This window comes from Mandrillus leucophaeus, unplaced genomic scaffold (assembly GCF_000951045.1).
Source record: "Mandrillus leucophaeus isolate KB7577 unplaced genomic scaffold, Mleu.le_1.0 Scaffold225, whole genome shotgun sequence".
NCBI classification, from domain to species: domain Eukaryota; kingdom Metazoa; phylum Chordata; class Mammalia; order Primates; family Cercopithecidae; genus Mandrillus; species Mandrillus leucophaeus.
The window spans coordinates 2,926,579-2,953,245 of record NW_012102310.1 but is presented as its reverse complement, the minus strand read 5'-3'; the positions used below and the strand labels follow the sequence as shown (position 1 = coordinate 2,953,245).

General features: G+C 38.4%; 1 protein-coding gene across 2 annotated transcripts in view; it reads right to left on the bottom strand.

Moving 5' to 3' along the window:
- Window positions 1–26,667, bottom strand: part of NAV3 (neuron navigator 3) — a 394,671-nt gene that overhangs the window by 160,877 nt on the left and 207,127 nt on the right. For both annotated transcript variants that reach the window (XM_011981392.1, XM_011981393.1), the window contains exons 10-11: window positions 5,117–5,225; window positions 4,058–4,441 (exon numbers count right to left, since the gene is read on the bottom strand). In XM_011981392.1, coding sequence (XP_011836782.1) covers window positions 4,058–4,441; window positions 5,117–5,225 — 493 coding nt within the window. The remainder of the gene's footprint in view (window positions 1–4,057; window positions 4,442–5,116; window positions 5,226–26,667) is intronic.

Genomic DNA, 26,667 nt, shown 5'->3' with positions numbered 1-26,667 from the left:
AGCTCACTGCAAGCTCCACCTCCCGGGTTCACGCCATTCTCCTGCCTCAGCCTCCCGAGTAGCTGGGACTACAGGCGCCTGCCACCTCGCTCGGCTAGTTTTTTGTATTTTTAGTAGAGACGGGGTTTCACCGTGTTAGCCAGGATGGTCTCGATCTCCTGACTGCGTGATCCGCCCATCTCGGCCTCCCAAAGTGCTGGGATTACAGGCTCGAGCCACCGCGCCCGGCCGCCACTGCCATATTTCTAATCTTATGAGCTGCGAGCCAGAGCTCTTGCAATAGTTCCTGAAATCGAACCCCAGAGTTTCTCCCCTAAATTTGCTTTGCCTATTTCCCATAAAGTGGCCTTTCAAAAGCCATCACCATCCTCATGCCATGTTCTATGACTATTTAGTAATCTCTAGGATATAGTATTTTACATAGCTTACAATGTAGTTTAAACTTCTTAGCATAATGATGTTAAGGTCTGTCAAAATAGTGTCTATCTCTAAAACATTATCTTTAAATACTCACATTCCATGACTCTCAGTTAAGAGAAAAGTCATCAATATCATCTAATCCATTGTCCCTCTGATTCTGAAAATTACATTTTATGCAAGCTTTCTGAATAATTTATACTTTCTAAGTTTGTACTTTTCTTATATATGTATTTTAAATATTTTTCCTTTGTCTATAGCTTTTAAATCAGAAAATAGAATTAAAATGTTTCTTTTCTTATTCACTTCTTTCTATTTCATGTGAGGGTTTTGTACTTTCTTCTCATTCTGAACTCTTAGCTCAATTTTTATCCCTACAAAGCTTTTGAAATTCCCAACATACTGCATTGTAGATGTCCCTTGATTTCTTATTCAAACTGCTCCCAAGATACGCTGTCACTCTCCAGATAAACATTCTACATGAGTGTGAGTATATACAGTCAATCATCATTATTCACAAATTCTATATTTGTGAAGTTGCCTACTTGCTAAAATTTATATGTAACCACAAAATCTAAACTCATAGTACTTTCACAGTCACTCATGGATATGAACAGAACAGTGAAAAAAATGAGTCTCAGACGTTTCCAGCTAAAGCTAAATAAAGTGATACTCTGCCTTCTTATATCAGCTCTAATAGCACAACAAATGTTCTTCTATGCCCTATTTAGTGCCACATTTTCCACATTTGTCTGTGTGTGAGTGTGTGTGTGTGTGTTTACTTTTATTTTTTTGAGACGGACTCTCGCTCTGTGGCCCAGGCTGGAGCGCAGTGGCGCGGTCTTGGATCACTGCAAGCTACGCCTCCCGGGTTCACGCCATTCTCCTGCCTCCGCCTCCCAAGTATCTGGGACTACAGGTGCCCGCCACCACGCTCAGCTAATTTTTTTTTTTTTTTTTTTTTTTTTTTTTTTGTATTTTTTAGTAGAGATGGGGTTTCACCATGTTAGCCAGAATGGTTTCCATCTCCTGACCTCGTGATCTGCCCGCCTCGGCCTCCCAAAGTGCTGGGATTACAGGTGTGAGCCACCGCACCACGCCTTCTTTTTGTGTTTTTATGCTGAGAATTGTGCTGTTTAAAATGGCCCCCAAACTTGGTGCTGAAGTGTCATATTATGTTCCTAATTGCAAGAAGTCTTCAATGTGTCTCACAGAGAAACTATGCACTAGATAAGCTCCTTTCAGGCCTGAGTTATGGCGCTGTTGGCTGTGAGTTCCATGTGAATGAATCAGTAGTATGTATTAAATAAGGTGTCTTTAAAGAGAGACACACGTAAAGCAAGGTTATGTATTGATCAGTTGACAAAAATATTGTGGCCAAATACAGGAACCAAAACCTATATCTCTACTAGGGACCACAGTTCAGTATTCACTAATGCAATGTTTGTGGTGACACCATAGAACATGAGTACCATGAATAATGATATTGAGTGCACACAGGTATATATACATACACACACACACACACACATACACACACACACATACATACATACATGTATACATACATACATATATTAGATGGAGTCTCACTCCGTCACCCAGGCTGGAGTGGTGCAGTGGTGCAATCTCAGCTCACTGCAACTTCTGCCTCCCGGGTTCAGGTGGTTCTCCGGCCTCAGTCTCCCAAGTAGCTGGGAATACAGGCACATGCCACCATGCCTGGCTAACTTTTTTAGTGGAGATGGGGTTTTGCCATGTTGGACAGGCTGGTCTTGAACTCCTGACCACGGGTGATCCACCTGCCTTGGCCTCCCAAAGTGTTGGGATTACAGGCATGAATCACTGTGCCCAGCCTTTGTATATATATCTTTATATATAATATATGGGTATATTTATGTATATAATTAGCCATACAAATATATTTGAATAGTGAATATAAAACTGAATTCACACATATGTCCACATTTAAGGAGATTGAGAAAAAAAGAGAAGAGGGGATAGAGTGGAAAGAATGGGGAAGAAAGAAGAGAGAGATGGGAGAAAGAGTGTGCCTTAGACACTCTTGCTTTGCCATTATGTTTTCTGAACTGGGCATTGCCTCCTAAGCTATGTTAAATACACACAAAAATGATAATTATAACTAACAACAACCAAAAATTGGTATGGTTATTAATGATAATAAATGTAATAGTGATGATAAAGAGGAGGATGATAAATTTACTGAATGCTTGTATCATGCCAAGCATTGTGCAAACTAAACTTGGGAATGATCCTAACAACTTCATGAAGATGGTACAATTTTATCCTTATTTTAGATGACAAAAACTCATTTGGATACATTAGGTTCCCAAGGGGTCCACAGATAACAAACGGGAGAGATTCAAACGAGGCACTCTGAATCCAGTGGCAAATGAACAACAATCTATCTTAATTAATCATAATTAGCCTCTATAATTCTAAATTTTTAGAAAGTCAGGTAGGGTGGATACCAGGAATGGACTAGTAGGTATCAGGATATCAGAGCAAAGCTATAAACCTAATCAAAAGCTATTTTGTACTCTTTTTTTAGGTCGTGTCACCATTCAAACATAAACTTTTCATGAATGAAGTCAGGAAGGGTCACTTATATAGAAGAATTATTTCTTACATGGGTCCTCTCAGATGCATAATGACAAAGAGTAGGTCAAAATCCAGACTCACACAAAGTTTATAGACAAAGTCAATTGGGAAGCTTTTCAGCACATTACTGAGCCTGTGTTTGAAGTCAGACATAACTGAGTTCTAATGCAGGTCTGCCGTTTCACTAGCGTTAGGCCCCAGCTAGGACCAATTAGATTCAGTTTCCTTATCTATAGAACATGTATAAAAACATTCACCTCGTAAGCATTACTGGTGGTGGGAAGGTAAAGTAAAATAGTATCTTCAAAGCATTTAACAAGAGCATAGTACATAACAGGAAATACTCAAAATGGCAATTACAATTATTAATAGAATATCCTATTGCCTCCCTTTGGGCCTATTCTCTGATTAAGCCAAATATCCCGAATTGTTAATATACTCTAAGAGTTTTACAATCACAACATGTTTTGGGATGTAATAGGACACAGAAGAAAAACAGGGTCTGAGATGTATTGAAATCTGATACCATCAAAAGAAAATGAACAGAGTGAAACTTTCAACTCCAAAGTTATTTTTCCCTCAAGTTAAATTGGGGGTGCATAATTGAAGACAGTAAGAAAATATTTGTCCTCAAAGCAGTTACAGGCAGCTTCTGACAAGCTAAAAAAGAAGAAAAATCAAGCAAATCAGCAAAACTCCTCCTGTCTCCTTCCCACGTCCTTCACTACAAAATCTGTTACTTAAGAAGCATCTGAAAATCACTCTGAAAAACAGAAGCCACATGTGTTTCTCTCAACAACAGAAAAACCTGGTGGCTTATAATGAATTTATAGAAATCTTGGATTCTTTAGTCTCCATGAACGAGCAGAGGAAGGGCCCTTCAACACTGAATAACCTCAGATATCTCATATTTTCTCATGACTTTCTGGGAAAACTTACACATTTGTTTATAGTGAATGCATTCTAGTAGACCACCTCCCCTCTTCACACAATGCTGATGGAGAACAGGGCCACTTACCCACTGTTGATGTCATCAGTCCTGAGACTTTTCCCAAGGATATCACCATCACTCATATATCCACCCACATCGACTTCAGAAGACATGTCCAGGTCACTGCTTGCTTTCTCATTCATGTCAATCTGTGACATGTTTCCCAGCCGAGAGACAGCAGCTCGACGGAGAGGCGTGGTATACATGAACCTCGAGGGGTCTGTGTGGATGAATCGACTGGTACCACTGCGAGGATAGCCAGCACCCAGGGAGGGAGCATCTCCTGCCTGAAGTCGCGGACATGCCTGGCCCAGCCTCCATGTCATGGGGGTGGGTCGACTTGTCAAGTTGGGTATGCTCCTTCCATTCACTTCTGTTGTCACAGTGCTGTCAAATGTTGTCTCCAAGGTGCTGTCAAATAAAATGGAGAAATAACTAAACTCTGGTTCACTTAGGGCCACAACCTAGAATGCATGATGACAGAAAAGGCTAGAGTTGACGGTCATCTCTTATAAACATGTCATCTTCCTGAAAGCTAAACTATATGTTCATTTTGAGGTCAAACTGTGGAAAGGGGCATACATTTTACAGCTTTTGGTTGTTTTCAAAAGAAAGGCCATCAGTACACCTTGGGTAAAACAACATATTGCTTTACATTTTCAACAAATTCTTAACTCATTGTAATTTTCCCAGACCTATTCTGAAAGTTAACTACAATTATGTTTGAATGTCTCCCTACCACCCTGCCTAGATGCACTTCAAGGGCAACTTGTGCCACTATTTTCTAGGACAGGTATTACAAATCCACTTAACGGTGATGGCGGTAGTTGCAGTAACTAATTCCCTTGAACTGGAGGTTATACTGAAAAAGACATAGATAGCAGATAGAGATAGAGATAAAAGATAAATAGGTATATGTATGAATTTTCAGTTTAAGGATAATTATGAATCAATTTTTATATAGAACAAGAGAGGAAATAGTAAGGGGAAACTGAAATCCCATCTCTGTCATTATAAGAAAAGTTAAATGTTTGTTTGTAATTATTTTTTCTTTATTGGCTCAAATATATGCAGAATTGAAAAAACCTGTGGCTTATCTGAGTCCCACGAAGACTGGACATAGTCTCTTCTAAATTCTGCCTCAAATCTGCTATGTTTTTAACGGTTCTCATTCTTCTTGTTTCAGGATCTTCACCTAGGAAAGCAACATGATAAATTGACTATTCAGGACATTTATTGTCCTCAAAATAATTGTATACATAGATAAGTAGGTCACCACTTCTTAAAAGTAAAAGGATATGTAATACACTTCAAATAACTATTATCTACAAATTATAATTCTTTCTACAAATAAAATGTGAATAGATACAAATATAGTATCACAAGTAATAATTTTAAGTGGTAATAACACAATAACACTTTGTAGGTTTGACCTTAAAATAAAAAAAAAATCACTTGGAAATATGCTGTTTACCAATCCATGTTGCTGGGATTAATTAAAAATCTATGATTATGACCTGAGAAAGATGGCTGAATAGGAACAGCTCCGGTCTGCAGCTCCCAATGAGATCAACACACAAGGCGGGTGATTTCTGCATTTCCAACTGAGGTAACAGGCTCATCTCAATGGGACTGGTCAGACAGTGGGTGCAGCCCACAGAGGGTGAGCAGAAGCAGGGTGGGGTGTTGCCTGACCTGGGAAGTGCAAAGGGTTGGGGAACTCCCTCCCCAAGCCAAGGCAAGCTGTGAGGGACTGTGCCTTGAGGGACGGAACTATCCGGTCCAGATACTATGATTTTCCCAGAGTCTTCACAAACTGCAGACCAGGAGATTCCATTGGGTGCCTACATGACCGAGGGCCTGGGTTTCAAGCACAAAACTGGGCAGCCATTTGCGGACACTGAGCTGGCTGCAGGAGCTTTTTTTTTGGTACCCCAGTGGCACCTGGAATGCCAGTGAGACAGAACCATCCACTCCCCTGAAAAGGAGCCTAAAGCCAGGGAGCTAAGTGGTCTAGCTCAGTAGATCCCCCCACCATGGAGCCCAGCAAGCTAAGATCCACGGGCTTGAAATTCTTGCTGCCAGCACAGCAGTCCGAAGTACACCTGGGACCCTGGAGCTTGGTTGGGGGAGGGGCGACTGTCATAACTGAGGCTTGAGTAGGCACTTTTCCCCTCACAATGTAAACAAACCTGCTGGGAATTTTGGACTGGGCAGAGCCCACTGCACCTTGGCAAAGCTGCTGTAGCCAGACTGCCTCTCTAGATTCCTCCTCTCTGGACAGGGCATATCTGAAAGAAAGGCAGCAGCCCCAGTCAGGGGCTTACAAATAAAACTCTCATCTCCCTGGGACAGAGCACCTGGGGGAAGGAGCAGCTGTGGGTGCAGCTTCAGCAGACTAAAACATTCTTGCCCACTGGCTCTGAAGAGAGCAGCGGATCTCCCAGCACAGTGCTCTAGCTCCGCTAAGGGACAGACGGCCTCCTCAAGTGGGTCCCTGACCCCCATGCCTCCTGACAAGGAGACACCTCCCAGCAGGTGTTGACAGACTCCTCATACAGGAGAGCTCCAGCTGGCATCTGGCGGGTGTCCTTCTGGGACCAAGCTTCCAGAGGAAGGAACAGACAGCAATCTTTGCTGTTCTGCAGCCTCTGCTGGTGACACCCAGGCAAACAGGATCTGGAGTGGACCTCCAGCAAACTCCAAAAGACCTGCAGCAGAGAGGCCTGACTGTTAGAAGGAAAACTAACAAACAGAAAGGAATAGCATCAATGTCAACAAAAAAGATGCCCACATAAAAACCCCATTCGAAGGTCACAGACATCAGAGGCCAAAGGTAGATAAATCCACAAAGATAAGAAAAAAAAAAAAAAAGAAAAAAAAAAAACAGCTCAAAAAGGCTGAAAATTCCAAAAACCAGAATGCCTCTTCTCCTCCAAAGATCACAACTCTTCACCAGCAAGGGAACAAAACTGGACAGAGTATGAGTTTCACGAATGTACAGAAGTAGACTTTAGAAGGTCTCCTCCAAGGCCTTCTCCTCCTTGGAGGAGAACAAACTCCTCCAAGCTAAAGGAGAATGTTATAACCCAATGAAAGGAAGCTAAGAACTTTGAAAAAAGGTTAGAGGAATTATTAACTAGAATAACCAGTTTAGTACACAAGAACACAAATGACCTGATGGAGTTGAAAAACACAGCATGAGAACTTCATGAAGCATACACAAGTAGAAATAGCTGAATAGATCAAGGAGAAGAAAGGATATCTGAGATTGAAGATCAACTTAATGAAATACAGCATGAAGACAAGATTAGAGAAAAAAGAATGAAAAGGAACAAACAAAGCCTCCAAGAAACATGGGACTATGTGAAAAGACCAAACCTAGGTTTGATAGGTGTACCTGAAAGTGATGGAAAGAATGGAACTAAGCTGGAAAACACTCTTCAGGATATTATTCAGGAGAACTTGCCCGGCCTAGCAAGACAGGCCAACATTCAAATTCAGGAAAGACAAGGAACACCACAAAGATACTCCTTGAGAAGAGCAATCCCAAGACACATAATTGTCAGATTCACCAAAGTTGAAATGAAAGAAACAACATTAAGGGCAGCCAAAGAGAAAGGTTAGTTACCCACAAAGGGAAGCCCATCAGACTAACAGTGGATCTCTCTGCAGAAACCCAACAAGCCAGAGAGAGTGGGGGCCAATATTCAACGTTCTTCTTTTTTTTTTTTTTTTTTTTTTTTGAGACAGAGTCTCGCTCTGTCACCCAAGCTGGAGTGCAGTGACACAATCTCGGTTCACTGCAAGCTCCACCTCCTGGGTTCACACCATTCTCCTGTCTCAGCCTTCTGAGTAGCTGGAACTACAGGCGACAACCCCCAGGCCCGGCTAATTTTTTGTATTTTTAGTACAGACGGGGTTTCACCGTGTTGGCCAGGATGGCCTTGATCTCCTGACCTTGTGATCCACCGGCCTCGGCCTCCCAAAGTGCTGGATTACAGGCGTGAGCCACCACACCCGGCCTCAACATTCTTAAAGAAAAGAATTTTCAACCCAGAATTTCATATCCAGCCAAACTAAGCTTCATAAGATTCACGTGCAAAGACTCACATAGGCTCAAAATAAAGGGATGGGGGAATATTTACCAAGCAAATGGGAAGCAAATAAAAGCAGGGATTGCAATTCTAGACTCTAATAAAACAGACTTTTTATCTGTTTTAAATACAAAAAAAGACAAAGAAGGTCATTGCATAATGGTAAAGGAATCAACGCAACAAGAACAGCTAACTATCCCAAATGTATATGCACCCAAAACAGAAGTACCCAGATTAATAAAGCAAGTTCTTAGAGACCTACAGAGACTTAGACTCCCACACAATAATAGTGGGAGACTTTAACACCCCATTGTCAATATGAGACAGATCAATGAGACAGAAAATTAACAAAGATATTCAGGACTTGAACTCAGCTCTGGACCAAGCGGACCTAATAGACATCCACAGAACTCTCCACCCCAAATAAATAGAATATACATTCTTCTCAGCACCACATCACACTTATTCTAAAACTGATCACAGAATTGGAAGTAAAACACTCCTCAGCAAATGCAAAAGAATGGAAATCATAGCAAATACTCTCTCAGACCACAGTGCAATCAAATTAGAACTCAAGGTTAAGAAACTCACTTGAAACTGTACAACTACATAGAAACTGAACAACCTGCTCCTGAATGACCACCGGGTAAATGAAGAAATTAAGGCAGAAAGCAATAAGTTCTTTGAAACCAATGAGAATAAAGAAACAAATACCAGAATGTCTGGGACACAGCTAAAGCTGTGCGTAGAGGGAAATTTGTAGCACTAAATGCCCACAGGAGAAAGCAGGAAATATCCAAAAATCAGCACCCTAACATCACAATTAAAAGAACTAGAGAAGCAAAAGCAAACACATTCAAAAGCTAGCAGAAAACAAATAACTAAGATCAGAGCAGAACTGAAGGAGAGAGACACAAAAACCCTTCAAAAAAATCAATGAATCCAGAGGCGGTTTTTGAAAAGATTAACAAAATAGATAGACTGCTAGCCAGACTAATAAAGAAGAAAATAGAGAAGAATGAAATAGATGTAATAAAAGATGATAAAGGAGATATCACCACTGATCCCACAGAAACTCAAACTACCATCAAAGAATACTATAAACACTACTATGCACACAAACTAGAAAATCTAGAAGAAATGGATAAATTCCTGGACACATACACCCTCCCAAGACTAAACCAGGAAGAAGTCAAATCCCTGAACAGACCAATAACAAGTTCTGAAATTGAGACAGTAATTAATAGCCTACCAACCAAAAAAAGCCCAGGACCAGATGGATTCACAGCTGAATTCTACCAGAGCTACAAAGAGGAGCTGGTACCATTCCTTCTAAAACTAGTCCAATCAATAGAAAAAGAGGGACACCTCCCTAACTCATTTTATGAGGCCAGCATCATCCTGATACTAAAACCTGGCAGAGACACACACACACACAAAAAGAAAAATTCAGGCCAATATCCCTGATGAATATCGATGCAAAAATCCTCAATAAAATACTGGCAAACTGAATCCAGTAACACATCAAAAAGCTTATCCACTGGCCAGTGCAGTAACTCACGCCTGTAATCCCAGCACTTTGGGAGGCCGAGTGGGGCAGATCACGAGGTCGGGAGTTCAAGACAATCCTGGCCAACATGGAGAAACCCCGTCGCTACTAAAAATACAAAATTAGCTGGGTACAGTGGCATGCACCTGCAGTCCCAGCTACTTGGGAGGCTGAGGCAGGAGAATTGCTTGTACCTAGGAAGCGGAGGTTGCAGTGAGCCAAGATCATGCCTGTGTGATGGAGCAAGACTCCATCTCAAAAAAAAAAAAAAGAAAAAAAAGAAAAAAAAGCTTATCCACTATGATCAAGTTGGCTTCATCGCTGGGATGCAAGGCTGGTTCAACATATGCAAATCAATAAACATAATGCATCACATAAACAGAACCAATTGCAAAAACCACATGATTATCTCAATAGATGTAGAAAAGGCCTTTCATAAAATTCAACACCCCTTCATGCTAAGAACTCTCAATTACTAGGTATTGATGGAACGTATCTCAAAATAACAAGGGCTATTTATGACAGACCCACAGCCAATATCACACTGAATGGACAAAAGCTGGAAGCATTCCCTTTGAAAACCTGCACAAGGCAAGGATGCCCTCCCTCACCATTCCTATTCAACATAGTATTGGAAGTTCTGGCAAGGGCGATCACGCAAGAGAAAGAAATAAAGGGTATTCAAATAGGAAGACAGGAAGTCAAATTGTCTCTGTTTGCAGATGACATGATTTTATATTTAGAAAACCCCATCTTCTCAGCCAAAAACTCCTTAAGCTGATAAGCAAACTCAGCAAAGTCTCAGGATACAAAATCAATGTGCAAAAATCACAAGCATTCCTATACACGAATAATAGACAAACAAACAGACAAATGAGTGAATTCCCATTCACAACTGCTACAAAGATAATAAAATACCTAGAAATACAAAAGGTATGTGAAGGACCTCTTCAGAAAGAACTACAAAACACAGCTCAAGGAAATAAGAGAGGACACGAACAAATGGAAAAACATTCCATGCTCATGGATAGGAAGAATCAATATCATGAAAATGGCCATACTGCCCAAAGTAATTTAGAGATTCAATGCTATCCCTGTCAAACTACCAGTAACTTTCTTCATAGAGTTAGAAAAAACTACTTTAAATTTCATTTGGAACCAAAAAAGAGCCTGTATAGCCAAGATAATCCTAAAGGAAAAGAAGAAAGCTGGAAGCATCATGCTACCTGACTTCAAACTATACTCCAAGGCCACAGTAACCAAAACAGCATGGTACTGGTACAAAAACAGATATATAGACCAATGAAACAGAACAGAGGCCTTAGAAATAACACCACACATCTACAACCATCTGGTCTTTGACAAACCTGACACACACAAGCAATGGGGAAAGGATTCCCTATTCAATAAATGGTGCTGGGAAAACTGGCTAGCCATATGCAAATAACTGAAACTGGATCCCTTCCTTACACTTTATACAAAAGTTAACTCAAGATGGATTAAGGACTTAAACCTAAGACCTAAAACCATAAAAACCCTAGAAGAAAACCTAGGCAATACCATTCAGGACATACTCATGGGCAAAGACTTCATGACTAAAACACCAAAAGCAATGGCAACAAAAGCCAAAATTGACATATGGGACCTAATTAAACTAAAGAGCTTCTGCACAGCAAAAGAAACTATCATCAGAGTGAACAGGCAACCTACAGAATGGGAGACAATTTTTGCAATCTATCCATCTGACAAAGAGCTAATATCCAGAATCTACAAGGAATTTAAACAAAGTTACAAGAAAAAAACAACCCCATCAAAAAGTGGGTGAAGTATATGAACAGACACTTCTCAAAAGAAGACATTTATGCAGCCAACAAACATATGAAAGAAAGCTCATCATCACTTGTCATTAGAGAAATGCAAATCAAAACCACAATGAGATACCATCTCACGCCGGTTAGAATGATGATCATTAAAAAGTCAAGAAACAACAGATGCCAGAGAGGATGTGGAGAAATAGGAATGCCTTTACACTGTTGGTGGGAGTATATATTAGTTCAGTCACTGTGGAAGACAGTGTGGCAATTCCTCAAGGATCTAGAACCAGAAATACCATTTGATCCAGCAATCCCATTAATGAGTATATAACCAAAGGATTACAAATCATTCTACTATAAAGACACATGCACACGTATGTTTATTACAGCACTGTTCACAATAGCAAAGACTTGAAACTAACCGAAATGCCCATTAAAGATAGACTGCATAAAGAAAATGTGGCACATATACACCATGGAATACTATGCAGCCATAAAAATGGATGAGTTCATGTCCTTTGCAGGGACATGGATGAAGCTAGAAAGCCTGTTGGTGGGTGGGGGGCCAAGGGGAGGGATAGCATTAGGAGAAACACCTAATGTAGATGATGGGTTGATGGGTGCAGCAAACCACCATGGCATGTATATATCTATGTAACATACCTGCATGTTCTGCACATGTACCCGAGAATAAAAAAAAACTATGATCATTAAGATCCTAATTTGTTCAAGGTGTTTCTAGGTGTACTCAGAATACTTGAGGTAAATTTGTCCTATGTAGAAAGTAAACATTTGGAATCTGGGGAATAAAATAGAAGCCTTTTTTTTTATTATTTTTATTTTCAGACAGAGTCTCACTCTGTTGCCCAGGCTGGAGTGCAGTGGCACCATCTTCGATCACTGCAACCTCTACCTCTAGGGTTCAAGCGATCCCCCTGCTTCAGCCTCCCAAGTAGTTGATATCAGGCCGTCGCCTCTATGCCCAGTTAATTTTTGTATTTAGTAGAGTTGCGGTTTCACCAAGTTGGTCACGCTGCTCTTGAACTCCTGACCTCAAATGATCTGCCTGCCTTGGCGTCCCAAAGTGCTGGGATTTCAGGTGTGAGCCACCATGCCCAGCCAAGGTCTTTTCTTATGGAAGCAAGAGCTTTTGAAGTCTTTCATTAGACTTATGGACAAAGACTGACAACATTGAATGGTTTTATTTTTAATTACTTCTCCAGTTTCTACAGTTCTACCAATGATACCAGAGCTCAAGTAAATTCCTAGGCATCTAAACCCAAAATGTTTGTATCTAATGAGCATGAAACAAATAGCTCTGCAAGTATGACTAATGCTGGCCTGATACAATCACCACCTATCAACTAGGGGCAGAAGTGTCCTTAAGTCATTTTGTTTATAGTCATCCAATACTTCCCAAGCTAGTAGCCTTCTAAAGCCAGTGAGTCGAGGTAATAGGAAGAGCATGAAAAGAGAGTAGTCTAAGCACAATTTTTGTTGTGTTCAATTTGGACCGAAGAGGGTATCTAGTGATGGGCACTTTTGATAAAAGTGAAAACAGAAAGGAAGGAGGGAATTGGAATGGATACGTTAAGAGAAGGACAGGGAAGGAGAGGAGACAGAGAAAAAGGAAGTAACGGGATGGCTGGGAAGGGAATGGAATGGAAAGAGGTTGGAAGAAAAAGAAAGGGAAGGAAAAGAAAAGCAAAAAATAGTATGTATTAAATTACACTATGAAAATTGTCACATAGAGAAGTCGAGATGCATATTTATAATCTGTTTTAGGAATATAGCTAACTATTTAACCTGTTAATTTACTTCCTTAACATTCAGGCCAGATTTTTAAAAATCTAGAACAAATGTGTCCCTTTAACACTTATCATCACAATCATACAGTTGGTGGGGATTTCCGAGATTGTCTTGCCTTAGCTCTTGGCCATAGCATTCATCTGTCTCACATGGGACAAGGTCATCTGCCTCTGCCTGAAAACCCCAACATTGGAAAGGCCTCCACCTCACCAGTAAGAGATGGTTCCTTCCAGTAGCAGTCAAAATGTAAAATATTTATGGGGGATAAGCAATAAGTTGTCTCCCTTAAACTTTCACCCAGTGGTTCCAGTGGATCTGAAACCAAATGAACAAATTTACAATATCTTTACCAAGGCAGCCACTCAAATATTGCAGGACAACTGCTAATTCCTTTACTAGATTTTTCAGGCGAATATTACTACTTTGTTCATTATTCCTCACTTTGGGTGGTTGCCAAAACAGCCACCATTGTGCTGCCAGCCTGTAAATTTCTTCCTTTGAATTTATAAATCATTTGAACAATTAAATTATACTTAATAAGAACATCATTATTTCAAACATAAAGTACTGAGAAACTTTGCTGAAGCAAATCTTTTTAAAGAATAATAAAACACATGTTGGGATCTCATGCACAAGACAAACTTTCTCTACACTAATTAAATTAACACAATCACTAATCCTATAGCTTAACACTATTCTTTTAGCACTCAGAACTGTTAATAACCCTTGAGACTGATCATATTCTTCCTGGAAATTCTTCCCATATTTCTCCTCATACATATAATACAGGGTATTTCAGAAATGGCTATAAAGAAGTCTACCTTTCACTTCCAAATAATCTGATAGAACTATGAAGAAAAAGAAGAGTTTTGTAGAGAAAATCTTACAGACTGCAAATAAAATTATTACAGTCAAGGAAGAGACATGCAAAGAAGAAATTAATGCAAACCTGGTCAAAGTAAGTGAAGGGGACAAAACTGGAGAAGCACTAAACCCAAGATTCAGTATGAAAGATTTCATACAGTTATTGACATCATAGATTGTAGGTGAAAGACAAAAAGTCTTGAAAGGAGTATGTTGAGATGACCTTTTTTTATTTTCGTGGGGGGAGGTACAAGTAATTGACCTCACACAGATTCCTAGAACGCATCATTACATGTTCCTATCCCTTCCTCCTTCCCTAGGAAAACTTTTAAGTTGTAATCCAGCTGCATCTCAATCACTTGCCAACTGGAATATTAAAATTAATATATCAATTATATTCCATCTTTTTATATTAATTTTAAGAATGCTGTATTTTTAGACATGTCATTTCACTAAATATATTTTCACAACTACTTCATCTCCTTTTCAATTTCTTTTTTCCAATCCAACAGGTATCTTAGATCCTTGGATTCTTCTAACTGAATTCATTGTTTATCTGGTTTCTCTCATGTTTTAGAACCACAGCCTCCCTCATTCCTTAGGTTTTTTTCATTATGACATTCACTTATGACATTGCCCTCCTCATGACAGACAAATGGACCTTTTCTTCCCAACACTTATTGAGCTAAACATAACTGCTGGCTTATTCATGTCACGGAAGATAATAACGAAAGCAGAATTTATTGCAGTAAATGTTTTCAATGACCCACATAAGGCAAGATAAAACTAAATGTACTCACAAACCCCTAAGGACTGATTGCACAGCCTTAATTATCCTGTAAATTTGTATCTGAGTGAGGTCCAGAGGCTTTGGGGGAAAAACACAATTGCAAAGTCCAAATATAAAAGCAAAAATAAAATTAAATGCTTAGTAACAATAAAAGTTACCAGAAAAATGCACATGAGAAGTGTATTTAATCACAGTAATGTTGGGACTCCTCCTACTTGCATAATCTCAAAGTCAACCATTATTCCTGAAAGAGGCTTCCTATGTGTCAAATACAATGGAATGGCTTCCACACATTTTCCAGAATGGTATATTCTGAAATCAACTTGAGGTTTTAACATTGGTGCAAAGTGCTTTCTCACTGCTCATAAGGTGTTCTTTGAGTAGAGACAAAAAATAACAGCATCAATTTGGTACTTCTACATTACAATTTGGTGGCAGAAAGACCATTTAATCTGTGATCCTGTTCTTAATTTTTAGGCTTTAATTATACACATTGTAATTAACACTGTCAGCATTGCCATCTTTTAATAGGAAATCAAATCTATATGAATAAACCTTATTCTCAGAGAATTATGCCATCTACCCCATCCATATTACAGATGTTATATAGAGTACAGCTTCCTGATTTATTATATGAAGTAACTCTAGTTTTGTGGATGGCCCTAGTAGTGATTTGGATGAAAATTTTTAAACTCCTCTGGTTAATCTTGACACTTTGGGGAAAAATAACAAAATGTGGCTAAAAGCTTTATAGTTACTTATAAAATATGCTCCTATACAGTTATAGGACAAATCTTCATCTGTCTAATTTAGGAGGATATCTAAGAGTAAAGAGTTAAACTCAAGGAACCCCATGTAAAAACTAACTTGGAAGAGGCCATTTTGAGTCGTAAGCAGAACCTATTGAAGCACGTGGCAGAAATTCTGAAATTCCTGTGTGCTGTGGGCGTAGATATATTCAACAACTTAACATGTATCATTATTTAGGGAATTGCATCAGAATGCTTCATTATCTGGAGATATGATTATTCATATCACAGCTATTTGAATAAACTTCCCCTTACTTTTTCACTTGCATTTTTGAATACTGGCATAAGAAGGAAAAAAAAATACTGAAACAGAATAATCACATAAATACAATAAGCAGATGCTCTTGAAAAACCAAGGCATACCGGCTTCTTTTGAGAGGTTACCCTCTGACAAAAATACTCCAAGTTATTTATGCACAAAAAGGCACGTGTCATATATACACCCACCCACAGCATGCTATAATTTAACTGAGTAAGCATCAAATGCTGTCAGGGGACTGCACTCTGTTCATACCTTTGTAAATACTTATGAGATACCGAGAACAAGATAAATAATACCACTTCAAAAGCAAAAGAGGAATATTATCTGATTCTACAGTTCCAAAGGATCCCAAAAAGAAAAGGCTTCATAAACATTAGACTTTCTCTTGCCTTTGTGCTGCACATAGCCCTTTATGAGAAGCAATTCATTATAGAAACCAGACAATGGTGCAAAAGTAAATCTTCGTGTTGCAGCACCTGGTGTTGCAGATTCAGAAATCACTATTCTGACAACTGTGGAAACACTACTCTTTTAAAATCAAACTGACATGAAAAACTGAACAGTATTTGCCTCTGCTGTCTCTCTAAGCTTTCTTCTTCTAAAGCTGGTTTACTAAAAGAATCCAGCAAACCTCATAAAACATCTTGTAACAGGAGGGTCTACAGTAAGAATAAAAACAAGCCTGCATTTAGCATTAGTTTCATGAATCAGAAACAAAGAGATCACTGTCCAGGTTTAATTCCTTTCAATTTAAGGAGCCCAATATGAAGTCCTTTGTGGAAATACATATTGACATAAAATATGATATGGCCAGTAATTTAATACTTATGGAAGAAGGGACTGTATGATGCAAATATATTTTGGTAGAACAGTGGATTCAGAAATAACAATTAAAACGTTCACAGTTGACATTTAAAGTTTAGTCACAAACTATAGAATTACTTGACCTCTTCTTCTTCAGTTAATTAAATAATATGCCAGAAGTTACTACTGAAACTCATGTTATCAAAAAGGCCTAGTTTCTAAAGTATGAAAACAGTTCATAGTCATCCATAGAGTAGCTTGAATACTTATAATGTGCACATACAGAACTAGTTTTTGTCAAACACTGAAACAAAAAAGAAAAGAAAAAAGGTAGAAGGTAGCAGAGGCCCCTGCATTTCTGAAAGTGTCACTGCAATAAACAGGGCCTGTCACTGAGGTATAGAAGAAGCCTTCTATTCAGGTAGCATGAAGGCAGCAGAAGAAACTTAACTCTACAGAAAATTTACCCAGGAGGCCCTTCATTATTCATCCCTTATCTGTGATGAGGTCACCTTGAGGGAAGTTGAACAAACAGGCCCCTTTAATGATTAGGTGAACAACATGTTTGGAGTTTTAAAATGTTAACTTATTTATGGATGCCTAGAAGGTACTGGACACTAAGCAAGGCTAATAATGCCCATGGCAGATTTCTGGAATTTACTTTCTCCAAATGAACCTTACCAGTGGTGCTCATAGCTCAGTTTTACCAAAATAAAAATTAAAAAAAAAATCATTTCAAGAAACAGGAATTAAAAGTGTAACTATATATTTTTAAAAACCAGTCTAAAAAATGAAAGCTATTTGGCAAATGCAAATAATTTCATAAGAGACTATGAAATTTCTTAAAATCCCATACACACTTTTAGGAGCAAACTGGACTTACCTAATAAGTCAGTGTAAAGTGCCTGTTCCAGATCACCCAGCATGGTAAGAATGACGTCCTCATCCAGATGAGCCGTCCCTTCCCGCAAACAGCTTTCTCCCTCCTCTTCAGCCCAGCTTCTGCTGATGCTGCTTAGCTTGGAGGACACGTTTTCATCGTCGGACCTACTATCTTCATCACTCTCACCTTCTAAGCCTCTTCTTGTAGACAATTCCTCTAAGTCTTCACTGTCTGACTGGCTGCCCCCAGCAGGCAGGAGGTTCCAGGCTGAGCCGCTGGTGTGATACAGGGACTGCACAGATCGCGAGAGAAACCTGGACAGTGAGCGCCTCTCTGCATAGTTGGCTTCTCTCTGACTGGCCTTGGCAGCGTTTCCAAACCAGTTGGAAATGCGCACTGTGGGTCTCCTCTCCCCATCACTGGTGAGGGAAAGATTGGTCAGAGACTTTTGTTTCTGAAGGCAAGCTCCCTTTCTCCTTACTTCTTTGCTCCGGAACACAGAGAGTTGAGCAGGCCGCTGCATGATTCTTCCAGTGGCTCCTTCCTTTCAATTGGACTTCATATTGTCTTTTTACACTGTGATTGTAACTGATCCATTTGATTTTAATTATCACATGCACTTAAATAAAAGCTCAAGCTCACACATTCACAGATTCTAGAGATACGGTATATATAATTATTTGCCTACAATTTAGCTTGATACATCATTTTACTAAATCAGCAGTACTTACAAATATTTTGCTCGAATATATCTGAAGCAGAAAAGAGTTCACCAAAGACTCTCCCCCAGCTGAAAAGTAGTCCAGGAAGCCAACTACGTTTGCCAGTCTTCATCCAATCACATGTCTCAGCCGGAGGATGGGTCCACATTTCCCTCTATTGCTTCTGTGTTCCGAAACGCCAGGAGGTGAAGCACGAGCTGAGGTCTCTTGCTTTTTGCTTTTTTTTTTCCCCCTGCCTTTCACCAGCCCTTAACTGACCTAGGTCTGTAACCCTTTACTCTAATGAGCTGACACAGTGCAGCAAGTACAGCCTCCCCATAGGAGCCCGGGAAGAGCAGGAATTAAGCACTGAAGCCCAGCCCTGCACGAGCCTCTCACATTTTAGTATTCCACCTGCATTCTCAGATCTATGGCTCTTCCTTGCTGCTGCAGTGGATGCTGCTGGCTGCCATGGCAGCAAACATCCTGCTAAATTAAAATAGAGGCACGGGAACGGCTGTCCAGCCTAGAATGCCACAGGTTTCAGAGCCAAGCCTGTATGAGATCTTCCAGTATTAACCTTATGCACATTTAAATGACTCTCAGCCACCTAATCTCAAACACGAACACACACTCACACCCTCACATACACAACATACACTCCCTGATGCCGAGAATGACAGACTAATTCTCTGTAGCTGCAGGCAGCTGAAGCAGGCAGATCTCCCTTCTGAATGTTGGGATTTGTGCTGTAAAAGCACAAATCAAATTCAAGAGTGTAAAGGACCTAAAAAATGAAGCATGACACTCTCCACCCGCTAGGAGATAATGCTTTAAAGGGAAAGACTTCCCTTATCTTTAAAAGAACAAAGTCAAAGCCTTTTTACTTTGAATCCTAAAATCCTAATGTGATGATAAAAATAAAGATTTCTTACAGCCTTTTGGTAAAAACAAAAAGGAAAGAAAAAGAAAAAAAAAACTCAGAAGGGTTTTCCCTTGATATTTTGACTCAAAGAATAAAATTGAAAGTTTATGGTCAAGTGTGTGGAACATAATAACGTCACAGATAACACAAAATGCACATTTTGTCTTTTGATGTTGCATTTTTCCAGGTCTATTTCATAAGACTATCACAGCATAATCAGCTCTTATTTTTTAATGTTTTCATAAAAACAGAAAGCCTAAAGATAATTTTCTTGTATTTACCTTGTACTGATATGTACACTACACCATCACAAAATTCTGATTTTAGGACAACTTTAAAAAACAAATATATAGTATAGCAGAAATCATGGGTACCATTGACAGTTAAGAAGAAGACTATTAACTTTTTAGGATTTAACTTCTGAAGATTTTCTGCTCACAACAAGAAAAATAGGGATTTCTCCTTTATCAAATGAGGGAAAGCGGAGAAATATGCAGAAATATTATCTTCATCATTTTCAGAGCTAATGTGTCAAAATTAATTGTGATTTTCTACCTCCTATTGCCAATCTCAACTAGAGGAAATACCCAATATCTTATCTATATATATATTAGCATTATAATATGCATTGCCTATAACTTTACACATAATAACTACTGACTTTGCAAAAGTTAATTATTCCTTATGCCCCACCTTTCAAGGTAGATCAGACTTAGATCCATTTTATAGATATGCAAAAGGAAATTAGATGGAAAGAAGAGCAATTATTTGTGACAGAATTTTGCAATAAAGAAATCTGAGCATTATTGATACTCATTCTCAGTTCTATACTTTTAAAATACTAATTGTGTTTATATAAAATGTACTAAATAAAATGAGAGTACAAATGTCAGATAATTGAAACTGACAGTTATGCTTCCAAAAACATTTTGTAAAGTATTTTTTAGAAAACCAAAGTGACACTTCCCTTAGAATTCCTAAGCAGAAATTTTTTTTCCTTCATTTTGAGTTATTGTGACTCAGTGAATTTCCAAGTCCTGAGACCATAGTGAAATTTGTTCAAATTATGAAATTTCAATGTATTTAACATTTATTACACTAGTATACATGCTAATATACCATAAAGCCTTACAGATTCACAAAAAAAATACAATTCTAATGCTTTACGTATCAAAAGAGCTAACCTTATTCATCTGTAAATAAAAGCAATATTTATGCCCTTTCCTTATTCAAGACTGCTCATATATATACAAATCAGTTTAAAACTGTGGTTCTCAAGCTTCATATATTCAGAACCACTTGGAGAGTTTATTAAAACACAGTTTGCTGTGCCCTAGCCATATAACTGCTCATTCATTGGGACTGGGAGGGTCCTGGGACTTTGTATATCTAACATATTTCCAGATACTGCTTGCTCTGAAAATCCCCTTTGAGAACTACTATGCTGAGATTAGTGGTTTTCAGCTGGCGATGGTTTTCCCCCAAGAGACGTTTGGAAATATCCGGAAACATTTTTCTTTATCACAACTGTGGGTGTGGTGGTGACATCTAAGGGGAAGTGGCCAATGATGCTGCTAAACATCCTACAATGACAAAACAGTCCCAAGCAAAAAAAAGAATTATGCATTTTATAACGTCAATAGTGCCAAAGTTGAGAAATCCTGCCTTAGATTGTTATATTGCATTTACAAATGGTTTAGAAACTTTAGTGGCATTTAAAACAAAGATGTACTTTTGCTGACATTAATGTCCACTCTGTGTTTGTTACAACTCTCTCTCAGGTGTCTTTTATTCTATAACCATGCTGAAAGAGCAGTCCTAGCCTGAGACGTGTTGATTTTATGACCAAAGGAAAAGAGAGGTGAGAGATCCAAGCAATGGCTCTCAAGTTGCTGCTCAGGAACAGCCCATGTCATTTTTCCACTTGTACTTCATTTGTCAAATTAAATCACATGGTTCTTCCTGATTCAATGAGACAGGAAATTTAATCCTTCTGGAGGTGTAAACCCTGGAAAGGATGGGCTCAGTCCAATGGAGCCAGCAAGGAGGGGATTGTAGAGAGGGCTTATCCAAAGGGGGTTTCTGTCTGTTTCTTTGTTTAAAGACATTGTTATTAACTTGTGGTTATAGTAGGTTTGTCCCAGAACTACATCAGTCCACATTTACCCTGAGCAACAGTGGGGAACCCACTTATTCCTTCTCTGGAGACAGCCATCCTGCTTGCCTTGGGTGTACATTCATATATGGATGTTTTTATATTTGTTTGTATTCACACATATAAATGTATGTTATACAAGGAGGAGGAGGAAGTCACAGTGCAAAGGAGACAAATACGCCCAGTCAGTAGGAAAAATGTGAATCATTCTAATTACGCCAAGACCTAAAATAAGTTATAGCCATTATCATGTGCTAGAAAGGAGTGCTTTTCAGCTCTTTAGTAAACATAATTATAATGTGGCTATTTAAGTAAAATACCTAAACTGATTTGAATTATCTGAGCTTGATCTTCTTGATCTTTATAAACACACACACACACACAAAAGCAATTTCAGTGATCATTTACAGAGACTGCAAATGTCAGATATTTCCCATTTTTAATGCAAAGTCTGGTAGTCAGTAAAAGCACATGTAACCATTCACTTATCCTTCTGTTTAACCTACATTCTTCTATTTCTAAAATGGTTTCCTGAATTCATCCAATAATTTTAATATCACTTTTTTACAAATGACATGCCAGCTTTATTGATATTGAGCCAGTCCAGCATCTATGAACATTTTTCAGTTGAATATAAATTCCAGATAAAGGTTAAGAAGTGAATTAAACAAATGTTATACATGTTGGTGGATAGTCTTATGCAAAAAAAGGGCAAATGTGAATCTACAGAAAAAAAAATTGAAAAACTTTCTTGAGTACCAGTGGGATGAAAATTTGGGCTAGCTTTACATTTGGCACAATCTCTTGGCAGATGATGAAAGGGATGGCCTCTGAAGACAAATTCTTTCTGTCAATGAATGTGAGAATAAAACGCAAGCCAAAGCAGTAAAATCTGCACCATTAATTCAGGCAGCATTGTAATACTGAGGTCATGATTTGAATCTTAGAGGAAAGGCAGGAAGCAATAAGCTACTTCTTCAATGGCACAAATTATATAATACATTTCGCCTGACTATAGTAATTATTGGAGCTACTATCATCAGATTGGGTAAATATAACTAGGTTTCCTCACAAAGAATATCATAAGCAAAAGCAAATTTAAGTGATGTACTTAAAAATTTTGCAGAGATACACTGAAGTCTTATGAAGAATATTCAAATTCAAAAAGTCATTTATCCAGTATTCTACTTATTGAGTGTCACGCATTTCTGATGCTTATCTTCAAACCATAATTTATTACCTTTTTAAACTTTCATTGCCATTTAATGATGAAGACAATGTTTTTGTAATGTCAGTTGAGTTACTGCATTGGTGAAAATTTAAACAGCTAAGCTCTCCAACTAACTTAGCAAATCCCTCTAACACATCTGCATTGCAGTGTGAACCATTCAAGTTTGCTCCTTAATAGTATGGCAAATCTTTACATGTCATACATCTTATGGGTCATGCAATAGGGATGATTTTCACATTTGTGTAAGCACAAAAAGTTTTTTTTCTGGGTTACATAACTCAAAAGCAGAGGAGAAATAGTTTCAGACGTGGATTTTTCAGGGGCTCAGTCATTTCTAACAACAACCTTGAATTTGGTCTCTCCTGATTTAGGTTCTGTTTCCTCTATGTTTGATCATTTGAGGGTGGAGATCACTGTAAGCAGGTCTAAGCTTTTCTTTTATTAGTTTTAGGTGTAGTGGAAAAAGAGACCACCTCTTTTATAACAACCTCAGGAGAAGTCCTGAGATTGAGTCTTATTTGTTCTGATCAAACTGGATTGGGTCACACATCCAGTCCTCAAACAGTCACTGCAGTCAATGAATAGATTGTTCTCATTGGCTCCACTTACTTCAATTTCAGTTAGATCACAAGAGCAGAGAATGATCCCCAAAGAAAGTCAAGACGCTGTTATCAGAAGATGGGGCAACGGATACCGGACACACAAAACTACACCAGGACTTCCTGGTAGGCTTAATATAGAGCCAACAGAGCTGGAACTATAGAACTCCTAACTCACCTAAGCCTCTTTCTAGACTCTGTACATTTTATTTTCTGTATTATTTTCAGACCTCTGAACATTATACAGACTTCGTAAATTTATAAAGCCTGCATCTTACCCTGCCAAGACTAACTTCATCAGAATTTTATATCACGAAGGCCACTTCACTTGGGGAGCAGAATTACTCCTCACTGAGGCCCCTACAGCAACCACGAGCAATAAAAGTTCAACAATAACAATAGTGTTGAAGCTTAGGGTTACAGAAAATCAGAGAACTACAGAACCTCGGTGAGTTTAGGAGAAATGCCCAATTTTAGAAAAAGAAACTAATAAAAAGAACAAGTTAAGAAGAATTTCTTTCAAATTATTTTCATGAAGTTGTTTCTTCCTGGAACGTTATTCCGCAATTTCATTATTCATTAGAATTCAACAATATACATGTCTGATGTTCTTTTAAGCTCTGCATGACTCTTTACAGCTAAGATAGTTGTTTCCATGTGCCTATTTATTCATTTACTTGTGGTGTTAAATTTTATCTATTTGTTTCTTACTTTTTCAAAGAAGAGCTCACTTCTTAGTCACATTTGTTTTCCCAAATTTTGAGATGCCTGGCATGTGTAACATACCAGGTGAAAATTACTGAAAAGACTGATGGAAGAATAATACCATATCTCACAACAATCTTCTGAGTTTATTAAGCATCATCATAGTCATCACACAGAAAAGGGAACCAAGGAGCAATTTGCAGGGCAGAGGCCAAATAATTGCTAAATAATCGCAGTACAGAGGCCAAAATTTATTTTTTCCAATTCCTAGAACATTTCTCTTTCCACATTTCAAACAATCTTGGAAGTGTATTCTGTGGGCCAGTCTGAGCTAGAACCTGGCAATAAATTCAGGTGCTTATGTGCTTTGTGGTTTCACTAGCATCCAGAACTCAGAAAGAGGAGACTATATAACTCCTCTATAGTTCTATAGAACTATGAGAAAGGGATGGAGATTCTGAGAAAGAGAGTTGTCATTAATATAGAAAACATCTCATGAGCTTTAGAATTCTGACAGGTTCATTCTTTTATAGGGTTATTCTATTACAGGTTTAATATCCCTTATCAGAAATGATTGGAACAAGAAGTGTTTTGCATGTTGAATTTTTTCAGATTTTGGAATATTTGCCTATACATAATGAGATATCTTGGAGATGGGACCCAAGTCACATATGTTTCATATACATCTTATACACATAGCCTGAAGGTAAATCAATACATTTTTTAAAAAATTTTTGCACGAAACAAAGTTTGTGTGCATTGAACCATCAGAAATCAAAGGTGTCTCTATCTCAGTCACCTAAGTGGACAATCTGTGGTTTGTGGCATCACCATCATTCCTGACTGAATTTATATGCTACTAATAAGCAATTATTTTATTGCAATTATTTATACGTAAGTAATTACCGGTAAAAAATATGACATAGCATGAATGCAGTGAAAACATAATGTGTTCAAAGTCACTAAGAAGCACAGTAGCATTGCCAGAATACCTGTATCAGCTATGAAACAACAGCAACCACAAACCACCACAGGCTTTCCATCTCTACATTCAATGCTGTGTTTGGATTAAAAGGTTACTGTACACTGTATTTTTTTTAGGTGAGAAGAAACATCAGAAGCAGTTGAGGGACCGGGAAGTGGGCCCCCTAGGGGTGAGGCGGCATTCTGCTGGGTAGCTTTTTAAAATGTTTCCCCCCGAGTCATCTGCCTCATTAACAACAGTTTTTGTCTTAGAAAGCTCTCTGATTTTTATCAACTGGCATAATTTATTGTTCTGTAATGAATGTACACTGCTCTAGTTCTTCACTAAGATCATCATGCATTTCCATCATGTTGTCTCTGGCACTTTTTCTTCAGTGTTAACATTGTTATCTTCGTCATTACTATTATCACAGTCACCTGAATTCAGTACCATTTTGGCTATGTCATCAATGTTCAGTGAATGAACAACTAGAGCCTCATTGTCAATGTTAAAAATTTCGTTGATATCCACTTTTTCCAGCCTACTAATAGACTCTGAAAGTATTTTTTTTTTTTTTTTTTTGGAATAGGTAGGGTCAGACATCATTGTTTTTCTCATTTGACATATGGAATCCTTCAAAGTCACCACCTGGTTCATCATCATCACTGAACAAAGATGCAGACTAGAGGTTGTGCCAGGCAGGTACAACATGTCTTTAGTCACTGAATTCCAAGGATTGACAACAGCATATATGACATCCTTCATGCTAAACTCCTTTTGAAAATCACCCACACATATACCTCTGTTCGCTACTGCTGGCATGCTATTTAAGGAAGTGTTTTTATATTTATTCTTTATCGATTGAAGGATAATCTGGTCACTTGGCTAAATTAACAAGTCACATTTTGGGGAAAGTACATGGCATAAGCATTGTTTTTGATAATAATTTCAGCTAGACAATGAGTAGAATAAATATAATCAAATAAATTCTTGCAGTCATTCAGTCCAGCTTCCTGAAAGTGAGCAAGAATTGCTGTCACAAAATGTTTATAAAACCAATCAGAAAATATATCGCTGGTGATCCAAGCCTTTTTGTTAGCATAATAATAAACTGGTAAGAAATTGACTCCCTGAAAACAGCAAAGACGCAAGCTTTTGGTTATCACAACAAGTTTTCACATATGGGTTCCCGCTGTATAAGTACATCCAATCTCAGTTATTCTCTCCTTGGCATCCTTACTTCCTGTAGGGGCTGTCTCATCTTCTGTGTCAGTATCTTTCTGAGGCATCAAAACGTGTGTTGTTTCGGCATCAAAGATTTGTTCCAGAGTCAGATTTCCATCAGCAATGATCTTGGCCAACTAGTCAATGTATGTCTTCACTATTTATTACCACAAATCTTTAAAAATTTAATGCCATATCTTTTCTTAAATTTCTACAACAAGCCTATTGAATATTTAGTTCCCTTCGATTGCCAGTTCACTGTGAAAGATCTTTGCTTATTTAACCTTCAGCATACCATTAAGTGGCATGTGTACACTGTCACACTGATGGATCCACTCTTTCAATACACAATTGAGATCTTCATTTTTAGCTTTATGCAGTATTTTTCTATTTTTCATTAACTTCTGTTCATCACTTTCAATGGAGACCTTTAACAATTTATCCTTTGGTGT